This window comes from Zeugodacus cucurbitae, chromosome 3, assembly GCF_028554725.1.
Source record: "Zeugodacus cucurbitae isolate PBARC_wt_2022May chromosome 3, idZeuCucr1.2, whole genome shotgun sequence".
NCBI lineage: Eukaryota > Metazoa > Arthropoda > Insecta > Diptera > Tephritidae > Zeugodacus > Zeugodacus cucurbitae.
The window spans coordinates 20,401,107-20,423,089 of record NC_071668.1 but is presented as its reverse complement, the minus strand read 5'-3'; the positions used below and the strand labels follow the sequence as shown (position 1 = coordinate 20,423,089).

General features: G+C 36.7%; 1 protein-coding gene across 1 annotated transcript in view; it reads right to left on the bottom strand.

Annotated features, from left to right (window-relative positions):
* The window catches only part of LOC105220299 (probable G-protein coupled receptor CG31760), a 30,284-nt gene that overhangs the window by 3,393 nt on the left and 4,908 nt on the right, over positions 1 to 21,983 (bottom strand). Inside the window, exons 2-4 of the mRNA XM_054227509.1 lie at positions 4,079 to 4,501; positions 437 to 623; positions 63 to 264 (exon numbers count right to left, since the gene is read on the bottom strand). Coding sequence (XP_054083484.1) covers positions 63 to 264; positions 437 to 623; positions 4,079 to 4,477 — 788 coding nt within the window. The 5' untranslated portion in view covers positions 4,478 to 4,501. The remainder of the gene's footprint in view (positions 1 to 62; positions 265 to 436; positions 624 to 4,078; positions 4,502 to 21,983) is intronic.

The window sequence follows — 21,983 nt, the reverse complement described above, 5'->3', positions numbered from 1 at the left end:
CTGGAATTATTTCAACCAAAAAATAGTATGTCAAGCATTTTTTATTAAAAATGGTAACTTACCATGGATAACTCTGTATCGGCTTTTTCCCGATCTGCAAGCCCTCCTCCTCATAGCGCTGCATCTCGCCAGTCTTCTCATGATAACTTTTAACCCACCAAACATACGACTGCACGGCGCCATTGGTAAGGTTGAGTGCTAAAATTCTAGCGCCAGTGGTAGAGTCGTCGCTCAGTAAGCCCTTAGCCAATGCGTCACTGAGTCCTAAAGAAAGTATGACAATTTTAAATAAGATTTTTCGATATAGAAAGCCATCATAAGTAGATCAGTAGGGATTACATGATAGGCTTGGGTTTGTTCTAAACTTTGGAAATTGAGGTTCTGGTACAAGGGCTAGCGGAATGTAGTTTGAGGTGAATATTATTTTTATACTCACCACCATGTCGCACGATCCCCACCTCCTGCAGTATTGAGGCCACTAGATCGGCCTTTTGTCGTGCGCTTTCATAACGCTCCGAATTTATTGGCACTTGCAAAGGGCGGTATAGCGTAGATATGCATAGGGTGCCCAAATTTTCAGTGGCGATATCATGTACCGTTACAAGAGACTGTTCAATGGAGTCCTGTGAATATACAAAATAAAAATTTTAAATAATTTTCTTGTATTTTTTTGCTCCAGCCCCTTTTCTCAAAAGCTTTTGACAGCTAAATGAAATAACGGGATTATTTACAGTTATAAAATTTTGACAGTTGCCTGTTCTCATTATTTCCTTTATTTACTGTCGCAATATATGAAATCACTCCGTTTGGCCTTCATGGTCGCCTTGATTCCTAAAAATCCGCCAAAAGCTCCCCTTTCCCAACTTGAGCAACCAAACCGAACTTTAGTTTAAGTGGGCGTGAATGTCATTTTATGTAGGAAAAGACTACTTTCGGGTATCGCAAGTGATTTGCATGCGTAGGGTCCCTCCCAATGCTATAGTTGACTGTGGTTTTAGTTCCGAAACACACAGCAAACTGTGGTGAATATTTTATTTTATTGCAAAAATATTGCGCTTTAATGCCGCAACTGTTTTCCACTTAGTTTATAAAAGGCTAGCTGCACTAGAACTCTTTTCATTTATTTTTGGTGCTCGTCTAAGCGTGTGATGTGTGCAAAAATCGTCCTGCTAACGTGAATATTCGTTCGGTTTTTTTTTTCTCAAAGCGTATTTGTGAGCTCACGAGTAAGTGTTAACATGTGTTGCCACATTGATAAATATGTAAATGATGATATGTTGCGTTTATTTATAGATATTCGCTTTAATGTGTGTATATTTTTGTCATTTGTACAGGATACAGAACAGTTCGATTTAGGAATTAGAGTTGTGCTTTTGGTTTGATTGTGGTGGGTGTTCTTAAATTCTTAAATCTAAAACTCTTATGAAGTATATGAAGGTCCTTTTCTTCATATAAATATTTGATCGGGGTAGTGGGAAAGTTCGGAAGTTTACAAATAGAGCTAAACAGTCAAAAGAAAAGGCACAATAATCTATCTATATTGTGATATATCAAGACTGAAAGAGTGATTTGTCAAACATAAAGATTTACCGACCAAATTATGAAGACTAACTTCAGGTTGAACACAACATCAAAGACTCTCACCATTACCTAAAAAACTGATTAATTCATCACCTCTCAAGATCTCTGATATAAGATTTGTGATAAGATTTGTTTCTATTTTCACGAAGAAGTCTGTGTTATCCGTTAAAGTTTTCAAATTGGTTGAATCATTTTATGTTCTTATTGGTTATGAAGTTAGGATGTGTTCGTCATATCGCCTATTACTTATAGACTATTATTAGGCAAACTTTGGTCAAAGTATCTTTAGGATCTCGCAAAAATTACTTTAATTTTCATTGGCAGGATTAATAATGACTTAAATTACAGGATTTGAAGAATACAATATAGGTCCATCGCATAAAATAGGACAGCTAACTGAACATTTTAAGAAAATACCAGTAGAATCTCAGTATCAGAAACTAAAATCTTCAAAATTCATTAACTGCTACCAAGGGACCATAATAAAATGCGATCCCTGCTTACCAAAGTCAAAAGTTATTTTAAAGTCACTAAGAACAGTCCTAAATATATCCAAAAACGTATGAGCCAGTTGAACTGATTAAACCGACCATGGTTCAGACTCGCTCTGTTGATGAATCGACCACGATTAAGATGAATTCTGAATGAAATGTTTTACAAAATCAAGAAAGGAAAGGTTAAGTTCGGGTGTAGCCGAACATTTTTTTATTCTCGTAATTAATTTATTTAATTTTATTAAGGTAAGACACAATTTGGCCCATAGATTCGGCATAAAGTCTACAAGATTTTAACTATTTTCCCACCAAGCTACATTATATACAATATTTTACGTTCATTTAAGTTTTCACCGAAAATTTGAAAATCCGTAGATGAAGTCCTCATGTTCAACATCCGAGGTCTTAAAAAGTTATAGTCTGATTTCGGCGATTTTTAGGTGGACAATATCACACTAGAAATATAGTATTCATGCAAACTTTTGTTCCGATGTTGTTGTTGTAGCGGTTACCCAGGCCTGCTGAAACGACAAGCCTAGTCTAATTGTCATCGAAGTCATCTAACGGGAGGCCCAGGAAACGAGCTGTTTCGATAGGGTCGAACCACAGGGGAAAGGGGTGTTAGATGAGTAGGGTTAAGGGGGCAAGCAAAAAGGTGGTTAGTGTCATGCGAGGACTCTTTGCATGCAGGACATATGTTGAGTATGTCTGGCTAGGTAAGAGTTTAGTCTGCTACAATATCAAGAACGAAGTTGCGCAGGTGTCACTCTAGTTTCGCGAGGCAACTCGAGCTCTGTGTATGTAACGGTAGATGTTGTTTCTCCAAGTACGTCATTCACGGGTAGGAAGTCAATGAAGGTGTTAATAGTTCCTCCGTGAATGATGTTCAGTGCTTGACTATATCGCGTCCGAAGTCCTGTCGGTATAGTCTTTAGTCTGTCTTTTATGTCGTCGACGTATTTCAGGAAGGTACTCTTGGGGGCTATAGGAGGCGGGTCGGCTTCCAGCAGGTAACTGCAGGGGCGATTTCTACGAAAGCATCCCAACAGAAACTGCTTGGCAAGCATTATGCTATGCTCCTTAACAGGTAGCATGCGGGCCTCATTGTGAAGTGGCTCGACCGGAGACATCAAGAGGCAACCTGTGGCTGTTCGGAGGGCGGTATTTTGGAAAGTCTGTAGCTTCATCCATCTGCTTCCTACTGCATCCAGGCGACCATAATGGGGCTGCGTAGTTAAGGACCGGCCGGCCGATTGTCAGGTAAGTTGCCAACAAGGTTTCTTTGTCTTTACCCCAGGTGCTGCCGGCTAGCGACTTCACAATTTTTATACGGCTCTGTACCTTGGTTACAATCGCGCGGTCGTGTGGGGAGTGAAGGAGTACAGGCTATCCAATGTGACACCCAAAATTTTGGGATTATTGACTGTCGGAATCATATGGACTTCAAACTGTTGTTATATATAGAAAAAAGATGTGGCTTTGAACCGATTTCACCCATTTTAAAATTATAGAGCTGGGATGCCTAGGAAGTTGGCCGAGTATTTACTGAGGTATGGTTTTTGACTCATAAGTAGGCGGCTCCAGAATTCTACGAAGTTCGGAAATATGCTATGGTGCCACATCAACAATATTTTAAATATTCTTACAAATTCTCTCGTTAGAGTCAGCCTATCTTGTCGTCTGATTATTATGTACCAAACTTGATTCAGGTCCAGAAGCAGTTTGTTATGTCAAAGTCTCCCCACTAAAACTTTTTACTTTAGTTCCTGTAACGGTAAATTATATAATATTTCTGACCGACCCTAATGCTACCCGAAGATGACTCGTAAATACACTTGCATACCGTCATTAAATCGGATAAGCATATTATTATATCCACACACTCATTTGTTTGTTTGTTTGTGCTAGTCTAGCTAACTTAACCTCAAAAGTAAGAGCGGGTGCACACGCCAAGTGCAAATTACAGCTATTAAATTCATATAATCAAAATGTTGGATACTCACTCTGGTAACAATATTGCCATCGCCGATGCGTATAATACTTTTAAAATTGACAGATGTGGCTGCCGTAGATGTTGTGCCCGCCTCCGCAGCCACCAACGTTCCAACAACAACTTCAGCTTGCAACACCAACAGCAACACCAGTGAGAGTGAGATGAGCAACTGACGCGGTGTCATGTGACAGTGAGTTCGACTCCTTGTAATACATTGGTTGTGCCGTTTGCTGATACTGTCCGCTAGCGTAGGTCTGTATTGCCCTAAACATTGGACTTTTGTGTTCTTTTTGATTTTCGTTGCCCGTTTTGCAGTTGTTGCGAAATTCACTTTCGATTTCGTTTGTTGACAACAATAATTTGCTGATGTCCACTCTACTCGCGGCCATGTTGTCAACAGGCATTTCATTGTTGTGTTGCATTTGCCGACGAGCTGTTGGAAAGAGTTGAGAGGAAGTTACAGAATGATTAAAATTATTGAGAAAAAAAGTTAACAAATTCTTATTGTACATTAACTAGGGCTAAAGCAAGAAAAAGAAGGACCATACAATTATTTCACTAAAAACCTTCTGAGGTTTCATATTATCTGTCACTGAGCTAATAACGTATTTTCGACCGATCGTCATCTTCTCCTGGTACAATTTATCCGTCTTATGTTGTGTAGTTCAACTCATTCAACCTTAAGCTGTCTCTGAGCGGTGGTTTTCTAATAAAACCCTTTTCTTCTCAGGAGCACATGACTTTGGAGAAGTATTGTTGATAGAGTGACCGTTGTTCTCACGGTAAAAACAAAAAAAAAATATATATATTTTGATCATTATTGTATCACAACTTTCATCAAAATTATTCCTGTAACGTTAGTATGCCGTAGCTTTGGTCGACTTAAGTTAGTCGTATCGATTTTAGCGTAAGTTTTGGAAAAACTTATTAGAGACTCGATGTCCTTAGAGTCAGAAGCTTCATATTACGATATTAAAGAAATAAAGAATATAACCAGATTTTTGTTAGACATCTAAAAACCCTAACTATACTGACAGTGCTGGGCAAAACACAATTAGGTACCCTGCATCGAATATCTGTATCAGTACCAAAACGACGAAATCTTTCAGAAGGTTTCGGCGCCATGTCACAGGTCCAACAGTGTAAGTAATTTTTTTAAATTCTACTACCTGTTATTAATCGCATTCAGAACAAATTTGGACCTACTTCTTTGTTATTTTTTGGAGGTTCGCGGTTTTATGCCTGAAATGGGTTTAAATTAGTTGAGATGGCCTGGGAAAAGCCCCGATTTAATCTCGATCGAAAGATTATGGTCGATTAAGAAGAAATATTTAGTTGCACAGAAGCCGAGGAACCAAAAAACTGCATTCTGTCCTTTTGAATAGGTGTGATCACTAGGAGGTCGGATTTCTCCAAAAGGTCATTTCGTCCATACCAGCAAGGAATAGGGTGGTAATTAAGATCTGTGATATCCCGCTCTTGGGTTTGAGATCATTATGCTCTTGGAAGATATAATCACTCAAACCCATTTCCTCAGCTCTTTTCGAATATGTTTTCCTTTAATATATCATAATAGAGCTTTTTCAGTCAATTGTAACCAGTTTTTCAACTCCTGGCGATGAAAAGCAATATCAGGCTATAAGATGCCTACCTCCGGGCTTGGCTGTATGTGAAATATCTTTTGACTGCAGTCTCTTAGGGAACTCACAGCTCACCCGTTTACGCCTGTTTTTTTCTTTCTTAAACTTCAATTTCAATTCATCTGACAAAATAACGTGTAAGATAATATAAAGTACATAAGTATACCAGAGTTCCAGTTCCAGTTAGTTATCACCATGCGGGGATAGATATATATGGCATATTTTTGTTAGGTCAGAGTTTGGACAACAATAATTTGCTGCTGTCCAGGATTTTAACCTGCTATAATATCAAGAACGAAGTTAGGTGGTTAGACATACGTAGTAATGGGTTGGCCCCTTTGTAACATATACATTGTGAATTCAAAAAATAACGGGAATTTTAATTGTTGAAATTTCACGGGAATGGAGTGCCCAATTTTTATAATGTTGATTTTATGCACCTGAAGTGCGATATATTTTTCAGCCGCTAAGTTGAGACATGTTTTAAAGAATGATTTCTCGATTTCTGGCAATTTTCGTTTGTTAAAAACACACACTTCGTTGCTTGTTCGTGAATATTTGGCAAAAATAGAATACTGTAACTATGCCCCTGCCTCTATATTTGCCAGATATGGCTCCGTGCGTCTTTTCCTATTTTCAAAAATTAGGAGAACCTTAAAGGACCGTCGTTTATACATATAAGAAATCACTGAAAGCGCCAAGGCTATCCAGAAAATCGATTTTAAGAAGTGTTTCGACGATTGGAAGAAGCGCTGGTATAAGCACATAATATCGAGTTAGTGAATAAACATTACTTTCAAAAAACGAAAATTTCAAAATTCCCGTTATTTTTTGAACACACCTCTTACATATATCATGACCTAATTTGGTCCCAAGGGATCCGGGAGAGTCTATTCGAAATTGTGCGTTTTCCAAATGTGATAACATGTCTCATTTACATACTCATTTAGCTGAAAATTTGTCTAATCGATGAAAATGACCTCAAAATAAGCTTGATACACAGAGACCGAGTTTTGGAAATATAAATCCAGGAATTCTTAATGTTGTTTCAATGCAAGTGTTTATATAATGATTTGCCAAGGTATACTGAAACGAACTGTCAAATACATGTGTTAATTTTGACAACTAATTTGACAGCTGTCACTATGGAAAATTCTATTATACTTGAGAACCCCACCATATTGTTTTAGAAGAAGCTAGCTATTAGCTGTCGAAAGCGCATATCTTCGACAAGGGAATTCATTATATGTTTTAGCTCAGAATGTACGAAATTATATGTTTGAATTTCTTGTTTATTTAATGGAGGTAAAAAATGATAATAATTAATGCAGAACCACTGTAGACTGACATACATATATGTAACTTGAACATTGTGGTAAACAATGCAATTAAGCGTCAACTATTATGGAGCGCATTTTTCTACAACATAAAGCAATTTTCCTTCCACCCTACGTATCCTTGTACCATATATATACATAAGTATATTATATATATATAAATGTATGTATGCATGTACAAGTCTAACGGCTTGTTTGAGTCGAAAGTAAATGATGAAGAAAAATTATCATGTCAGCGATTTTGTATGATTTCGCCAGCGGTATAACAATGCCATAGCTACACACATACATACAGCTTGACTGCCATCCACCGACCGTTAACTAGCCTAAGGCTTTAACTACTCCCTTATTGAAGATAAAAGAACATGATACCATTATCCAGCACACCAGAACTACAGCGCAGCTCATTGCATGCAAAGGAGAAGAAGAAGAGTGAAGAAAGAATGTGAAGGAGAAACCACTGTATGCAGATCTCTATGTATGTCTATATGTTTGCGAAGATAATGGCGCGCTGTAAAACGGCCTACACGAGAGTGAGCAACACAAAAGCACACTGCAGCAAATGCCGCAAGCGAAGCATAACTAAGCGGCGTCCAAACACATTTCTGTCAAATCGCCATCATCGTAATCATTTTCTCATTCTTCTTAAATGGCCAATTCAGACCGGGAGCGTGATGAAATGGAAAATATCGAAATAAAAGAACTAGCAGCTAGTCGGTTTTCCAAAAAGATGGACGGGGCAGTAATAAAGTGATAACACCAACTACAACTGAATTGCAATGTGGGATATATATATGTATGTATATATGTACATATTTCTGCCATTAAATGTTGGTTTATGTAAGCGCTATAAATTGTAGGCAGATTTCAAGATATCGTGCGCCATAGGGGCCTCGCTTTTTCTAATACCCAACGGTGTATTGTTGAGGCAGCAAATCAAATTGGAATGTATTATATTTAGTAGTGTACTAGACTGATTATTGCTAACGGCTTTTAGTTTCTTCAACGTAACTGCTTTAGGAAAATTTCCAGAAAATATATACAGTTACAGTACAGTTAGCAATACCCTGATAGTTGGGCTTTCTACAGACCCGTTAAAGTACCAATGAACGATAGAATGTGAAAAGTCGGGACATCTTCGAATAAAATTGAACCTGATTTTACTTCGATTTTGTAGCTTCGAAGGATTGGCGGATTGAAAGACAGAAGCTCTGTTCCAAATAGATGTCTAAAGTCTAGACGCATTTGAGAAAAATGAGCATTACAGAGCATTCCATAATCCCTCCGTTTACTTAACAGTGTTATTTGGTTTATGTTACAAATGAGTCGAGAATACCTTTATAACACCAACCAAGCTCGGATAGGTTCCACTTTTGAATCGTAACTAGTTATGTTCCACTTGAGCCGTGGATGCCTAGATGAAACTGAGCATTACAGGGGGGATAGGTTCCATTTTAGGTTCGCAACTACTTATGTTCCACATGAGCCCTCTCTTTCCGCAACAGTGTTAACTAGTTTATGATCCACATGAACCGTGTATGTCTATATTGCAATGAGCAATTCAAGTCAGATACGTTCCATCATTTGGATCGTAATTATTTATATTCCGCACGTGGATGGCTAGATGGGCATGTTCCACTTTTGGATCGTAAATTTTTATGTTTTTGTTTTTTTTGTTCGGGTATGTTCCACTATTTGGATCGTAATTATTTATATTCCACACGAGCACGTAGATGCCTAGATGGGCATGTTCCACTTTGAATCGTTAATATTTATGTTCCACATGAACCCGTGGATACATGTTATTTAAGACGCCTCACTCAAAAAAATGGAATAATATAGGGCTCTATAGCGGATATGTTCTATTTTTGGATCGTAAATGTCTATCTTCAACAGTGCTGCTAGTTATGTTCCACATGAACCAAAATAAGAGCACTCATCAGCATCTCGGTATAAGGGAGCTGTGGGACGGCATATCAAACTCCTTACGTACAGCTGCAACCGAAACCATTGGTTTTCGGAAAAGTCAAAAAAACAGCTGGTATGATAAGGATTGTCGTCTCGCAGTGGAGAGAAAACAGACTGCCTACCTCGCAATGTTGCGATCGACCGCAACACGAGCGGGATGGGAAAGATACCGAGAGCTGAAGAGGGAAGCGAGACGCATTTGCAGACAAAAAAAGAAAGAGGCCGAAATGCGTGAGTATGAAGAGTTTGACAAACTGGCCGACAGGGGCAATGCTCGAAAATTTTACGAAAAGATCCGGCGACTAACTGAAGGTTTCAAGACCGGAGCGCACTCCTGTAGGACCCCCAGAGGTGATCTAGTTATTGATGACCAGAGTATACTGAGTTTGAGGAGGGAACACTTCTCTAGCCTGCTGAATGGCAGTGAAAGTACAACACGAGGAGATGGCGAACCCGATTCCCCAATCGGCGACGATGGAGCAGATCTTCCATTGCCCAACCGTGAAGAAATTCGAATAGCAATTACCCGCTTGAAGAACAATAAGACGGCCGGGGCCTATGGATTACCGGCCGAGCTATTCAAATACGGCGGCGAAGAGCTGATAAGGTGCATGCATCAGCTTCTTTGCAGAATATGGTCGGAAGAAAGCATGCCTGACGATTGGAATCTCAGTGGACTCTGCCCAATACACAAAAAGGGAGACCCCACAATTTGCGCCAATTACCGTGGCATAAGCCTCCTCAACATCGCGTATAAGGTTCTGTCGAGCATATTGTGTGAAAGACTAACGCCCACCGTCAACAAACTGATTGGACCTTATCAGTGTGGCTTTAGGCCTGGAAAATCAACAACCGACCAGATATTCACAACGCGCCAAATCTTGGAAAAGACCAGAGAGAGAAGAATCGATACTCACGATCTTTTTATCAATTTTAAAGCTTCCTTCGATAGCACGAAAAGGAGCTGCCTTTATGCCGCGATGTCTGAATTTGGTATCCCTGCAAAACTAATTAAGCTGACGTTGAGCAACACCAAAAGCTCCGTCATGATTGCGAAGGACCTCTCCGAGTCGTTCGATACCAAATGAGGTTTCAGACAAGGTGACTCACTATTGTGTGATTTCTTTAACCTGATGCTGGAGAAAATAATACGAACTGCAGAGCTAAATAGAGAAGGTACAATCTTCTATAAGAGTTTACAACTGCTGGCGTACGCCGACGATATTGATATCATTGGAAGCAACACCCGCGCCGTTAGTTCTGCTTTTTCCAGACTGTTTCCGTCACTGTTGACAGTCATAACTTTGAAGTTGTAGATAATTTCGTCTACCTGGGCACCAGCATTAACAGCAATAACAATGTCAGCCTGGTGCTACTATGGAATCACTTTTGCCAACAGGTGCTACTATGGACTAAGTAGGTAATTGAAAAGTAAAGTCTTCCCTCGACGAACAAAAACCAAACTCTACAAGTCTCTCATCATTCCCGTCCTACTTTACGGTGCAAAAGCGTGGACGATGTCAACATCCGATGAGACAGCACTAGGAGTTTTCGAGAGAAAGGTTTTGCGGAAGATTTATGGTCCCTTAAACATTGGTAATGGCGAATACCGCAGACGATGGAACGATGAGCTGTACGAGTTCTACGACGACATTGACATAGTTCAGCGAATAAAAAGACAGCGGCTACGCTGGCTAGGTCATGTTGTTCGAATGGACGAAAGTGCTCCAGCTCTGAAAGTGTTCGATGCAGTACCCGCTGGTGGAAGTCGAGGAAGAGGGAGACCTCCACTCCGATGGAAGGACCAGGTGGAGAGGGACCTGGCTTCGCTTGGTATAACCAATTGGCGCCAAACTGCCAGAAGGAGGGATACGTGGCGCTATGTTTTGGACTCTGCTATAACTGCGTAAGCGGTGTCTACGCCAGTCAAGAAGAAGAAGAAGAGCCAAAATAAAACTGGGCACGGCGGAGGATACGTTCCACTTTCGCAACCGAATGGATACAAAGTGTCTCAACAGATTCCTCTATATCTCTCTTGAGGAACTAACTTCTCTCTCTTTTTAATTCAGATCCACATGATGGACTGAGTGCAAAAAGCATGTGGAACGTAACTGTTATTTCGATAAATTTCGGTACTCCTTTGTGTATTTGTATATTGCTATAAATTCTAATTAGTAAAAAGTATACTTATGAGTATTCTCTCTATATATATATATGTATGTACATCTTTTGATTACTACACCAAACGCTGTCCAAATATTGTATTTTGCAATATTGTTGACACTAAGTGACAAGGAAGTCATTTGACCCATATTTTGATGTGGTCAACCGCTTGCTGCTTTCCAGTTATTTATGTTTGTTTGAATTTGTTTCATTTTGTCCGTCATCTCGCCTGTTCTTCTTTTGTATCCTTGTGTTTGTTGTTAGTCTTTCAAAGTTCTTTATGCATTTTGTTTGTTGCAAAATTATATAGCACGTGCTGACATACCGCTTCTTTTAAAAATGATTTGTACTCTTATAAAGTGAATCTGACATGTTTAGATCTTAACTGTAGACAGACTGGTTTGAAAAGCATGTAAAGAGGGTCAGTTGCAGAAGTACGCAAGTTATGTTGGTGAAGACTTGAATAATGCCAAAGCTAGAGGTCCAGGGTCTACAATTACTTTTTTAACACTTTTTATGTTAAAAAGGACGCTATATAACTTTTATCAAATCTTCTCCTCTAAGATTTAAGAATATATGTTCTTTACTAACCCCTTACTAATCTCTGTTGCATCCAACGCCTTCACTTTAGCCTTTGAGCACCAGCAAATGATACAGTTGTTCCACAAAGAGCCAAATTTAATGCAGGGTTGCGAACGTCTCGTTTTCTTTTGAATATGTATTATATGTGTAGACTCTTGTGGGTGTGCATTGCACATTGTTGCAACACTTGAGTGCACTTTGCCATGTAAGTCATACGCTTGTCAACGTCACCAATAAGATGCGAATGGTTTTGTGTGAAATATGTGTTTACATTCATTACTTACATACATATTTGCGTCTACCGCATACACTTATGTGTAAAAGTATTCGTCATTTTGTTACTCAAGTGTTTGAAGTTTTTGTGGTAGTTCCACGGTTTTTATACCCATGTACTAAACTACAACTACAATTAAGCTTTGGTATGGCAAACGTCATCTTAGGGAGGTCGGTGAGTTCGATACTTAAGTTAAAACTATACATTATTAGGCTTATTGTAAATATTTATATGTGCATTTTACTATTTTTACCAGTAAATCCTATACATTTGAGTTTAACTGAAAGAAATGTTTATTTTAATAGTCAGTAGCATTGTCCTTATATTTCAAAATTAAATTAATCCGTTTAATCATAGATTTAACTAATGACTATATAATAGTTATGTAAACATTGGCCAATTCTTGCTTTATGGCTAATTTAAGGTGACGTAATGTCTCAAACTGCTTTCCGTTTTGAAAAACAGTAGCAGAGAGGATCCCCCAGAGATCCTCAATAGGATTTAGATTCGAACTCAATGCTGCACAATAAGGGAATTTTCCGGTCGCTAAAGATGTTCTTCGTGTGGATTGAAGCGTTATCCTGCTGATGTGTCCAGTTACAGGCCATAAATATTTTATCAACTCCCTGTCCAAAAGATCTACATAAATACTTGCATTCATTTGAGTGGATATGAAATATGTAGATATATTTCCACTGCAGCAGAATGCAGCCCATGAAACCAAGATACCATTTCCAAAACATCGCTTGTAGCAGGTTCCTCGTTCCTGAAGGGAATCTCTCCAATATTTCTTGCAATGATCTGAGCCGACCAAATTTAATTTGTTTTTGTCAATAAATACTACATATATTCTATCACTCATCGGCCAGGAATTGGTATTTATTTTCGAACCTCAAAAGTGCTTTATTGTGCCTTTCTTTAGCATTGGTTTAGGTGCCATAGAGGTGTGTTTGAGAAACGGATTTTTACTAGGTCCATATTTGACCGCTGTTTATCAAGTCCGCAACTGCTAGCCGTCGAATCATCCTTTCGTACCATAATTAGTGGGGTTTTGAAGAGATTTTGATTTTTGATATAGCTTTGGTCTAGACGCATTTCGGAACCACTTACATATATGCATTTTTATGATTATTCCTTGTCCCTTGGCTGACAAACTAGTACTACGAGGCATTTTAAGCTTAAAATTAATTAAATCTGATTAACTCTTTAATAATTCATTAAATTAATACATCTACAATAGTTTTCTAAGCAAATTATCAAGCAAAAAGATAGAAACACCAGCCAATTTGATTTTGCACATATAAATATTTACTATGCAATACCCAATTCTCAAGTACATACTTAATGTATTTACGAAATTCAAAAAATAACATTGAACAAGAAATATAAACAATAACAAAAATGCACATATAAATATTGGTGTGAGGTATAAATGATTTGTATGATCCGAAATTGTTTAGATTGTCCCTCTAATAAAGCGAAATTCTTAGAAATGTCTGTCTATTGTGAGAAAACCTAAAATTGGTCGATATTTTGGCAAGTAAACAATAAAATCGTGGATTACTTGGGGCAACCAATAGAAGTAGGTAACGATTGGAAGCGCTCGAGAAATACCACGATTCGACATGAAGAATTTTCCTATAAAGGATTCCTAAACTGATTGTCTTATAGCTTTCACTCGTTAATAAGACTTTTTCATAATACATTTCCGATCATTCCAAATGTGATTAAATTTGATATAAAAAGATGAAACGGCGTCTTTGGGATGTCTGTACATGGGATGAGGTACAATGAATGAGTATGTGTCGTCTTTGTTAGGCATCTTAAAAAAGGCATGTCACTTTCTTGTTTTTGTTTTTTAGAGCCGTGAAAACTTTACGATGCTTCGAGAAGTACAGTCCCTTACAAGAAACGATCACTTTTGGAGAGCAATTTCTATGAGTTAGCAAGAATTCTGTATCTTTGAACTGGAAAAAAGCTAAAAAGTTAATTTAACCCTGATTTTACTTGGAGCACTGGTACAAATAAGCATTTTCTCTCCTCATACAGAGTTAAATGCAATAAAAAGTCTTCCGCGTTGGCACATTAAACATTCCCATACACGCATACATACATACATGTACATATGTACATTTGATGCATAGCAACATCTACTCTGTATGAGTTTAAAATGAGTTTTTATTATTTTAACACAAAAAAGTTCATTTTCCTGTTTTATGTATCCTTCTGACTTCACTCTATAGTTAAGTATGTGTAATGTGCATTTATGTTTGTTTACATATGTATGTAGATATATACATATGTACTCATAAAACATATAAGCTTGTAACTGTAAAAGCAAAACATAACTTTGCTTTATGCTTAGTTGCAAAATGAAAGTGTAGCAATAAATGTTTTTTTAAAAGTCCCTACCTGTTTATTACCTTTGTATACTTACATACATATATGTATGTTCATGGACATATATTAGTAGAAGCGTGTCTAGGAAACTTTAAGGGAGAAAGTGGCTTAGATAAATAAATTGCACTCATTACATGTTTAAATTGGCTACTATTAATGGAGGTACATATGTATTTAGAAGTAAGAAAGGAAGGTCTGAACTCAACTGTAACTCATTTTAAGATAAGTAAGGAAGACTCCATAACATGAGATCTTTAATTACAAATTGAAGTCAAATTTCTTACCATAATTACCTTCCGTAAATCGGAAGTCTCTCAAACTCGAAGTTTTTTTTGTGGATTATGGTGATTTGAGTTAGGGAAATTCAACTGTATATGGGAAGATATGCGCCGATAGTTCCCTTTTTTGGTACCGAATTAAAGTATTTTTAGTAAAATACATCCGCTTAATATATTATGACTAATATGCACGTTAAAAGGTCAACTATCCAGCGGAAGATCTCGACCTTTTTCGTCTAATTTTGAAATTAAACCTAAGATTGATCAACATTACTTTCCGATCTTAGTTCATTAAGAACCTCACGCATTGAAATATATTTAAGAGTATATTATTAAGTGAACTTTGAATTATTGTCTTGAGGAAGGTCTGGAATGATTTCAATAATTTTGTGTACCAAAACACGCAAAAAAATATACCAATTTACTTACATTAAGAAAGGACGGAAGAACGAAAATCGTGAAATTATGTTCGATATGACGATATATTTAATTTATTTTAGCATCAAATTACAAGTTATCCATAGGGCCAGAGGTTCCGGGGTATAATCCCACTTAATATTCAGTAGAAAGTTTGACCGAGGGACAAAGAATCTTATATCCGGGCCGATTTTCACTATTTAAAAAAAAAAAGAGTTCCGCCATACGGGAGACACAATTAATACTAAGTTTGTTCAATTTCTTTCCGATTTAAGAGAAGCTGATTAGATTCAAAGTGTTCAATTAATGAAGGTATGAGTAGTTTTGGTTCGAATTTCAGATTGTGGTCTAAGGGCATAATTAACACGCTGTACATTATAAATTAGAACCACAGATGCCGCTTTCGCCCTTAAAATTCTTATGGCGGAAGTATACAATTTTTAAGCTAGTTGTATTAATTTTCCATGTAAAATTTTCAGACGTTTTTCAAAAGCTATTTCTTATTGAATTTTGGATTTTTTTTAATTTTTTAGCTTTATCTTTTCCGTTAGTTTGTCCTTATAAACACACTTTGGTTTGTTATACTCTCGCAACAAAAGTTGCTAAGAGAGTATTATAGTTTTGTTCACATAACGGTTGTTTGTAACACCCAAAACTAAACGAGTTAGATATAGGGTTATATATATCAAAATGATCAAGGTGACGAGACGAGTCAAAATTCGAATGTCCGTCTGTCCGTCCGTCCGTCCATGCAACGGATAACTTGAGTAAAAACCGAAACCGAAAACATATAAAGTGTCATAACTAAGCCATAAATAAAGTTATAAAAGTAAAATTTGGAATAAAGGATCGCACAAGGAAGGGGCATATTTGGATATAATTTTTTTTGGGGAAGTGGGCGTGGTCCCGCCCCCAAATCGGTTATTTGTATGTAACTCGCAAACCAATAAAGCTATATAAACCAAACTTTCTGCAGTCGGTTCTCTTAAGTACCCCACCACACACCATGAAAATAGTTCAAATCGGATAATAGTTGAAATTGGATAATAATCCCATACAAAGGTTAGCTTGAAAATTACTAAAAGTGGGTTAACTCACTAACAAAAAACGTCAGAAACACTAAATTTCAAAGAAATAATAGCAGAAGGAAGCTGCACTCAGATTTTTTTTACAAAATGGAAAATGGGCGTGACATCGCCCACTTATGGCTCAAAAACCATTTCTCAGGAACTACTCGACAGATTTCAATGAAATTCGGTATATAATATTTTCTTTACACCCTGATGACACGTATGGAAAATGGACGAAATCGGTTCACAACCACGACAACTTCCCATATAACTTAATTTTGAATTCCATTTGATTCCTTCACTTTATAAGATATACATAAGGAACCAATGAAGACAGCGAAATAAAACTTTACACAAATACTGTATACGATATGGCATCACTTGTGAAAAAATTGTCGAAATCGGGTTATAACTTTTCAAAGCCCCGGATATCGAATATGAAGAACTCAGTGCCCCATGGTAACTTTTCACCGAAAATTTCGGTAAATCTCACAGGTATCTTAATTTAATTCAGAGGAAATATTTTTCTTCTAATAGTGTGCCTCTGTACCAGAAAAGGTTAAAATCGGGTCATAACTTCCCTGATATATGAATATATGAGAATATCTAATTATAGGATTTTCACAAATACGATGAGCTTAATAGCTTATAAATCGGTTAATATGTGAAATATATTTATGCCGAATATATGGGTCAAATAGTGTGCTAGTTTTCTTAATAAAAATAAAGCAATAAATTGCGAGAGTATAAAATGTTCGGTTGCACCCGAACTTAGCCTTTCCTTACTTCCTTTTGCCATATCTTCTGCAAAATTTAGTGTTTGTGGTGTTTTCCGTTAGTGAGTTAACGCACTTTTAGTAACTTTCAATATAACTTTGTATGCGAGGTGGGCGTGGTTATTATCTGATTTTAACTATTTTCATGGTGTGTGATGGAGTACATTAGGGAAACGAATGCAGAAAATTTGGTTTATTTAGCTTTATTGGTTTACGAGATATATGCAAAAAGCCTATTTGGGAGCGGGGTCATGTCCACTTCTCAAAAAAAAAAAAAAAAAATACATGCAAAAATTACATCCGTTGCGCCAAAAATTACATCGGTTTTCGCCATTTTGTGGGCGAGGCAGTGGTTCGATTTCCCCCATTTTCAATACCAACTGTTCATGGTGCCAAGGAATATGTGTTCCACGTTTCCTTAAGATATCTCAATTTTTATTCAAGTTATCGCTTACAAAGACGAACAGACGGACGGACAGACATACATCCGGCTTTCAAATCTACCTGATCACTTTGGTATATATAACCCTATATCTAACTCGTTTAGTTTTAGGTGTTTCAAACAACTGTTAAGTAAATAAAACTATAATACTCTCTTTAGCAACTTTGTTGCGAGAGTATAAAAATATTACTTTTGCACTCTAGAAAGTTGCAATAAAATTGTGGTTAGTTTAAAAACAATTAAACCATTTTATTACCTTTAAAAATGTTTTTAAAACATTACCGACTTCTAGGCTTTTACATGGACTTCCCACCTTAAGTGAACTGTACAATATAATAAATATAAGTTAATCGATTCTCATTATAATTGAATCACAAAATGAGCGATATGTCAAGTATAGTTGAAAGAAAAATTTTATACACATACATATGTATATAGCTCATATCACAATCAATAACAGAATATTGAAAAACTATCAGAATTATATAGTTGTTTTGACTGTAAAATGGTTTTGACAGCAAATTAACCTCCAAATTTATTATTTGTTAAATTTGAACATTATGTTTGTATTTGTGTAGTCCTGTTGACGCAGAACTTAAATGTTTTTCAAATCTATGTACATATATACCATATATAAACACATACATATATGTAAATATACCTTATTATTAAAAACAAAAATAAAAACAAAATCACTATAAAAGTTTTAAGCTCTTACACTTTGACAATAATTGTTGTTGTTGTCGTTGTGTGCCCGCATATGTAAATGCCGGCTTAAGAGTCTTCTCATATATATTCTATAAAGCGACAAACAAGCTCACATGCTACTCACACATGTCCAAATAAAGGTATATGTGTGCCTAAGTGCGCAACAAAGTAAATGTCTGCTTGTATGTGTGTGTTAGTACCAAAGTGGGTATGACAAAAAAAAAATATGGGCAGAACGCAGCGCATTTACCACTTCAAAATAACCACCCAACTTTCCAACTAACGCTTCTAATTTATGTATGTACTCGTATAACGGTATAAATCACGGCGAGTTGTTTGTGCGCGCTCAGGACAGCGGGTGTGCATTTTTTAACAGTAACCGCAACACATCGATTTGCATATTCTCAAACGACAAATACTTGGATACTAAAGCATGCTAAACAGTTTTATGGGTTTTTGTCGAAATTAGCAATACAGTTTTATATTGAGACAAATTTGGATTAACGGGCTTTTGTGATCTCAACAATGTTTTTGTAATCGAAAAAAAATTATTGGAGATTTTAAGGAGAATTTGACAACTAACGGAAAATTGTGAAATCGTGAAATAATGAGAGAAATTATAGATAAATATGACATAATTATGGGAAGAAGACAAGATTTGTTTTAAAAAGCCTTCATATAAACGTGAATATTCGATCTATGACTTAGGTGCAGACTCTTTCGATTACAAAGCTGTTGAAGACATTTTTCAACAAAATCTAATAACTTCGATAAATTTGTAGAGCCGGACAGCATTGAATAACAATTAAATGCTGAGTTTAAATGGAAATGCTTTCTTAACTCTTGCCTCTAGCCATAGGAAGAAACTCTTGAATGAGATAACCATTTAAGATTTTAGCACAGTTGACTAATTTCGATTAAGGATTCCACTGAAATTGTTGGACCTGTCCATCAACATCTCTATCCATCAAATTATTGTCCTCGTCTTTTTTGAAGAACCATGAGCATGGACCTGAAAACAGTTGCCATAGAGAATAACGTGAAAACATGTCATGATCTCATATTAAGAGATCGTCAATTGAGATTGATTCATGAATCGATTGTACGAGATGGCCGAGACAATAGAAAACTATCAACGAGATGGGTGCTACCCTTACTCACTCCAGACACGGTGGTTGAAACTATTTAAACGCATTCCAAAGGAAATTCGGAGTCATTTCATGACCTTCAAGAGTCAGAGATCAAGGAACCACTGAGACCAAGTGGAGTTCATCCGACAGCCATGTTCTAAAGACTGTCCCATTGTCAGGAAAAAACGTTTTTGGGATTCAAAAGGTGTAATATACACTACGACTATCTGCTCCAAAGCTCGATTACAATACAAAGTCCCGCTGGGTCACAGAGAGGGTTGATAGACTCAACACTTTATCAACAGTGTTCACTAAATCTGGGTGCCGGTACACAAAGGGATAGCAGGGAACGAAGCGTCTGTATGAACTAGCGCGTTCGGCATACAACAAAACTGCTTGGCTCAGAACCCGTTATAGCAGTGGGCCACACACAATTAGGGTGGTGTTCCGGAATGAGGTAAGGATAGATAAGGAAAGGCGACAGTAAACGGTTCTACGCACAACAAAACGCTTTATGGGAAAGTTTAACACCAAAAGGTTTAAGTGTGTAATAAACCTCCCTAGAAATAAATAAAAGATTCTGGTGGTACTATATACAGGCCACTGTAAGCTCAGGAATAACCTATACAGTCTGGGCATAGTCTCATCAGAAACGTGTCGCTTCTGTGACTTGGAAGCTGAAACTAACATACACCTGCTTTTAGAATGTGTAGCACTTCACAGAAGCAGGAGTAAATTATTGGGTCTTAGTAACCCAACTGAAGAACGCATCGACACCCTCACTCTAAGTATCATTCTTGAATTTATAAGAGTGCTGCGACTGATGGAATTGTTGTAGACTTAGGGAGGGCACAATAGACGACTTCTACTCTACTCTAAGCTCGATTACTGCAGATTATGGAGTTAATTTAAGTGTATTAAGTTGAAATAAGAAATCGCCATTTTACCCCAAATTTCGGTTTTCTTTTATAATCAAGAAACCTATACTCATCGGAGCTCTCTCCCTCATATATATCAATATTAAGGCATACATCAGCATTCATTTGCTTTCAAAATCTTATTACTTATGTTGTACTATACTCGGAGAAGCTTCACAAACTAACCTATTAGGAATTGTTAAAAAAAATACCTATCCTGCACATTTCACTAACCAAGAAAGTACCAACTGCAACTATATGAAACTAACTACACTAATATGGGTCCTTAAATTAAGTATAAGTTATCACATTCTCTCATAATTTTAGTATGCACGAGTGTCACAAGTATTAATTTCCCCAGTGTGAAAGGTGTAAAAGGGTTAGTGAAAGTAAATTTCAACACTCTAAAGCGACAAAGTACAAAGGTTGACAACGGTGCTAAAGTTAATAGGTTTTCGTCGTAACATAAACACAAGGTTGTAAAGGAATTTATAATTTAAACATTATGAATTTTTAAACTTAATTTTTAGCTGAAGACTTGTCTCTGATTCGCCTGCGCTGGGTCATACTTAAATGAGCGGAGTAATGACAGTTAACAACTTGATAGACTTTTTGAAGAATTTCGCTTACAATTAGTGTTAAGTGACTTAATTATATATGAGAGTTGTTAATGCAATTTGAGGATGGCAAAGTACATTAGTTTTAATTTTTATTATTAGTTTTTAATATGTTCGTCAAAGATTTATAGGTGTTGGAAGACAATTTTTATAAATTTTTTTAGGTATGTTCGGGTAGTATCAATGGTGTGGACTTCCACATAAATAAAATTTAATATAAATGTAATGTCATTAAGAACCCTTCTTCATACTCTATATATATTTAAAATATTAAAGGTCCCATTTTTTGTACAGAGCTGTTATTTCAAATATTTTGATTTCATGGCCTTCAGAGCTTGAAAAAAGTACTGTCGGTTCGATTTTACAATAGGTGTTTGGAATTGGCTTGAGAAAGTTCTTAGTAACACTCAATTTTGAAGGCGTCTTTAGCTTCATTTTCAGTTTCAAATACGTTTCCGAATGGAAAAGGCTTGCAAAGTCTCTTCAAGGTTTAACCTTCAAGCGGGCGCGCCATCTTTTGTAACAAAAGCGGTCGCGCGTAGTCTTTTCGACGCCTCAATTGAAATGCGAGATTTAAAGTGGATTAAGTTGTGGAATTCATGTTTTTTTATTAGTTTTAGTTATTATGTAATCATAAAATAATATTATACAGGAAAATTGTCTTTTTTTGTCATTTTAAATGAGGGAAAAACATAAAAAGTAATATAATTCATTGAATCCAAAGTAAATTCATTAATCTTAACACAAAACGAAACAAATTGTTTTCAAAATTTGGGGTAAACATAAAAATTCATAGAATACATTGAAAAGAATGTAAATACATTAATATCTTATTAGAAAGTTAGAATAGTTCAATAGTCAGATTCATCAGATTCATCGGTCACAAAACACTCATTGCAAATAAATACCGTATGGTCTCGACCAGTAGCATCACTATACACATCCTCCAAGTTTCCATGAGACATTCGTAAGGTTCAAGCAATATATAATAATCCGAACAGGGCCCGAATCTCAACAGAATCGGTAGTTTTACAATCTCGAACTCTGGAGTATGCGCTTTATTTTTTCTGTATGAATTCGTTAGTATATTTTACTACTGTCGTTATAATTTTATCGCATATGAAAAAATGCCATGCTTTTATAGATGTTGTTACGCCCATGCCTTTTCCAAGAACACCAGCCTCTTGAGTCAGAAT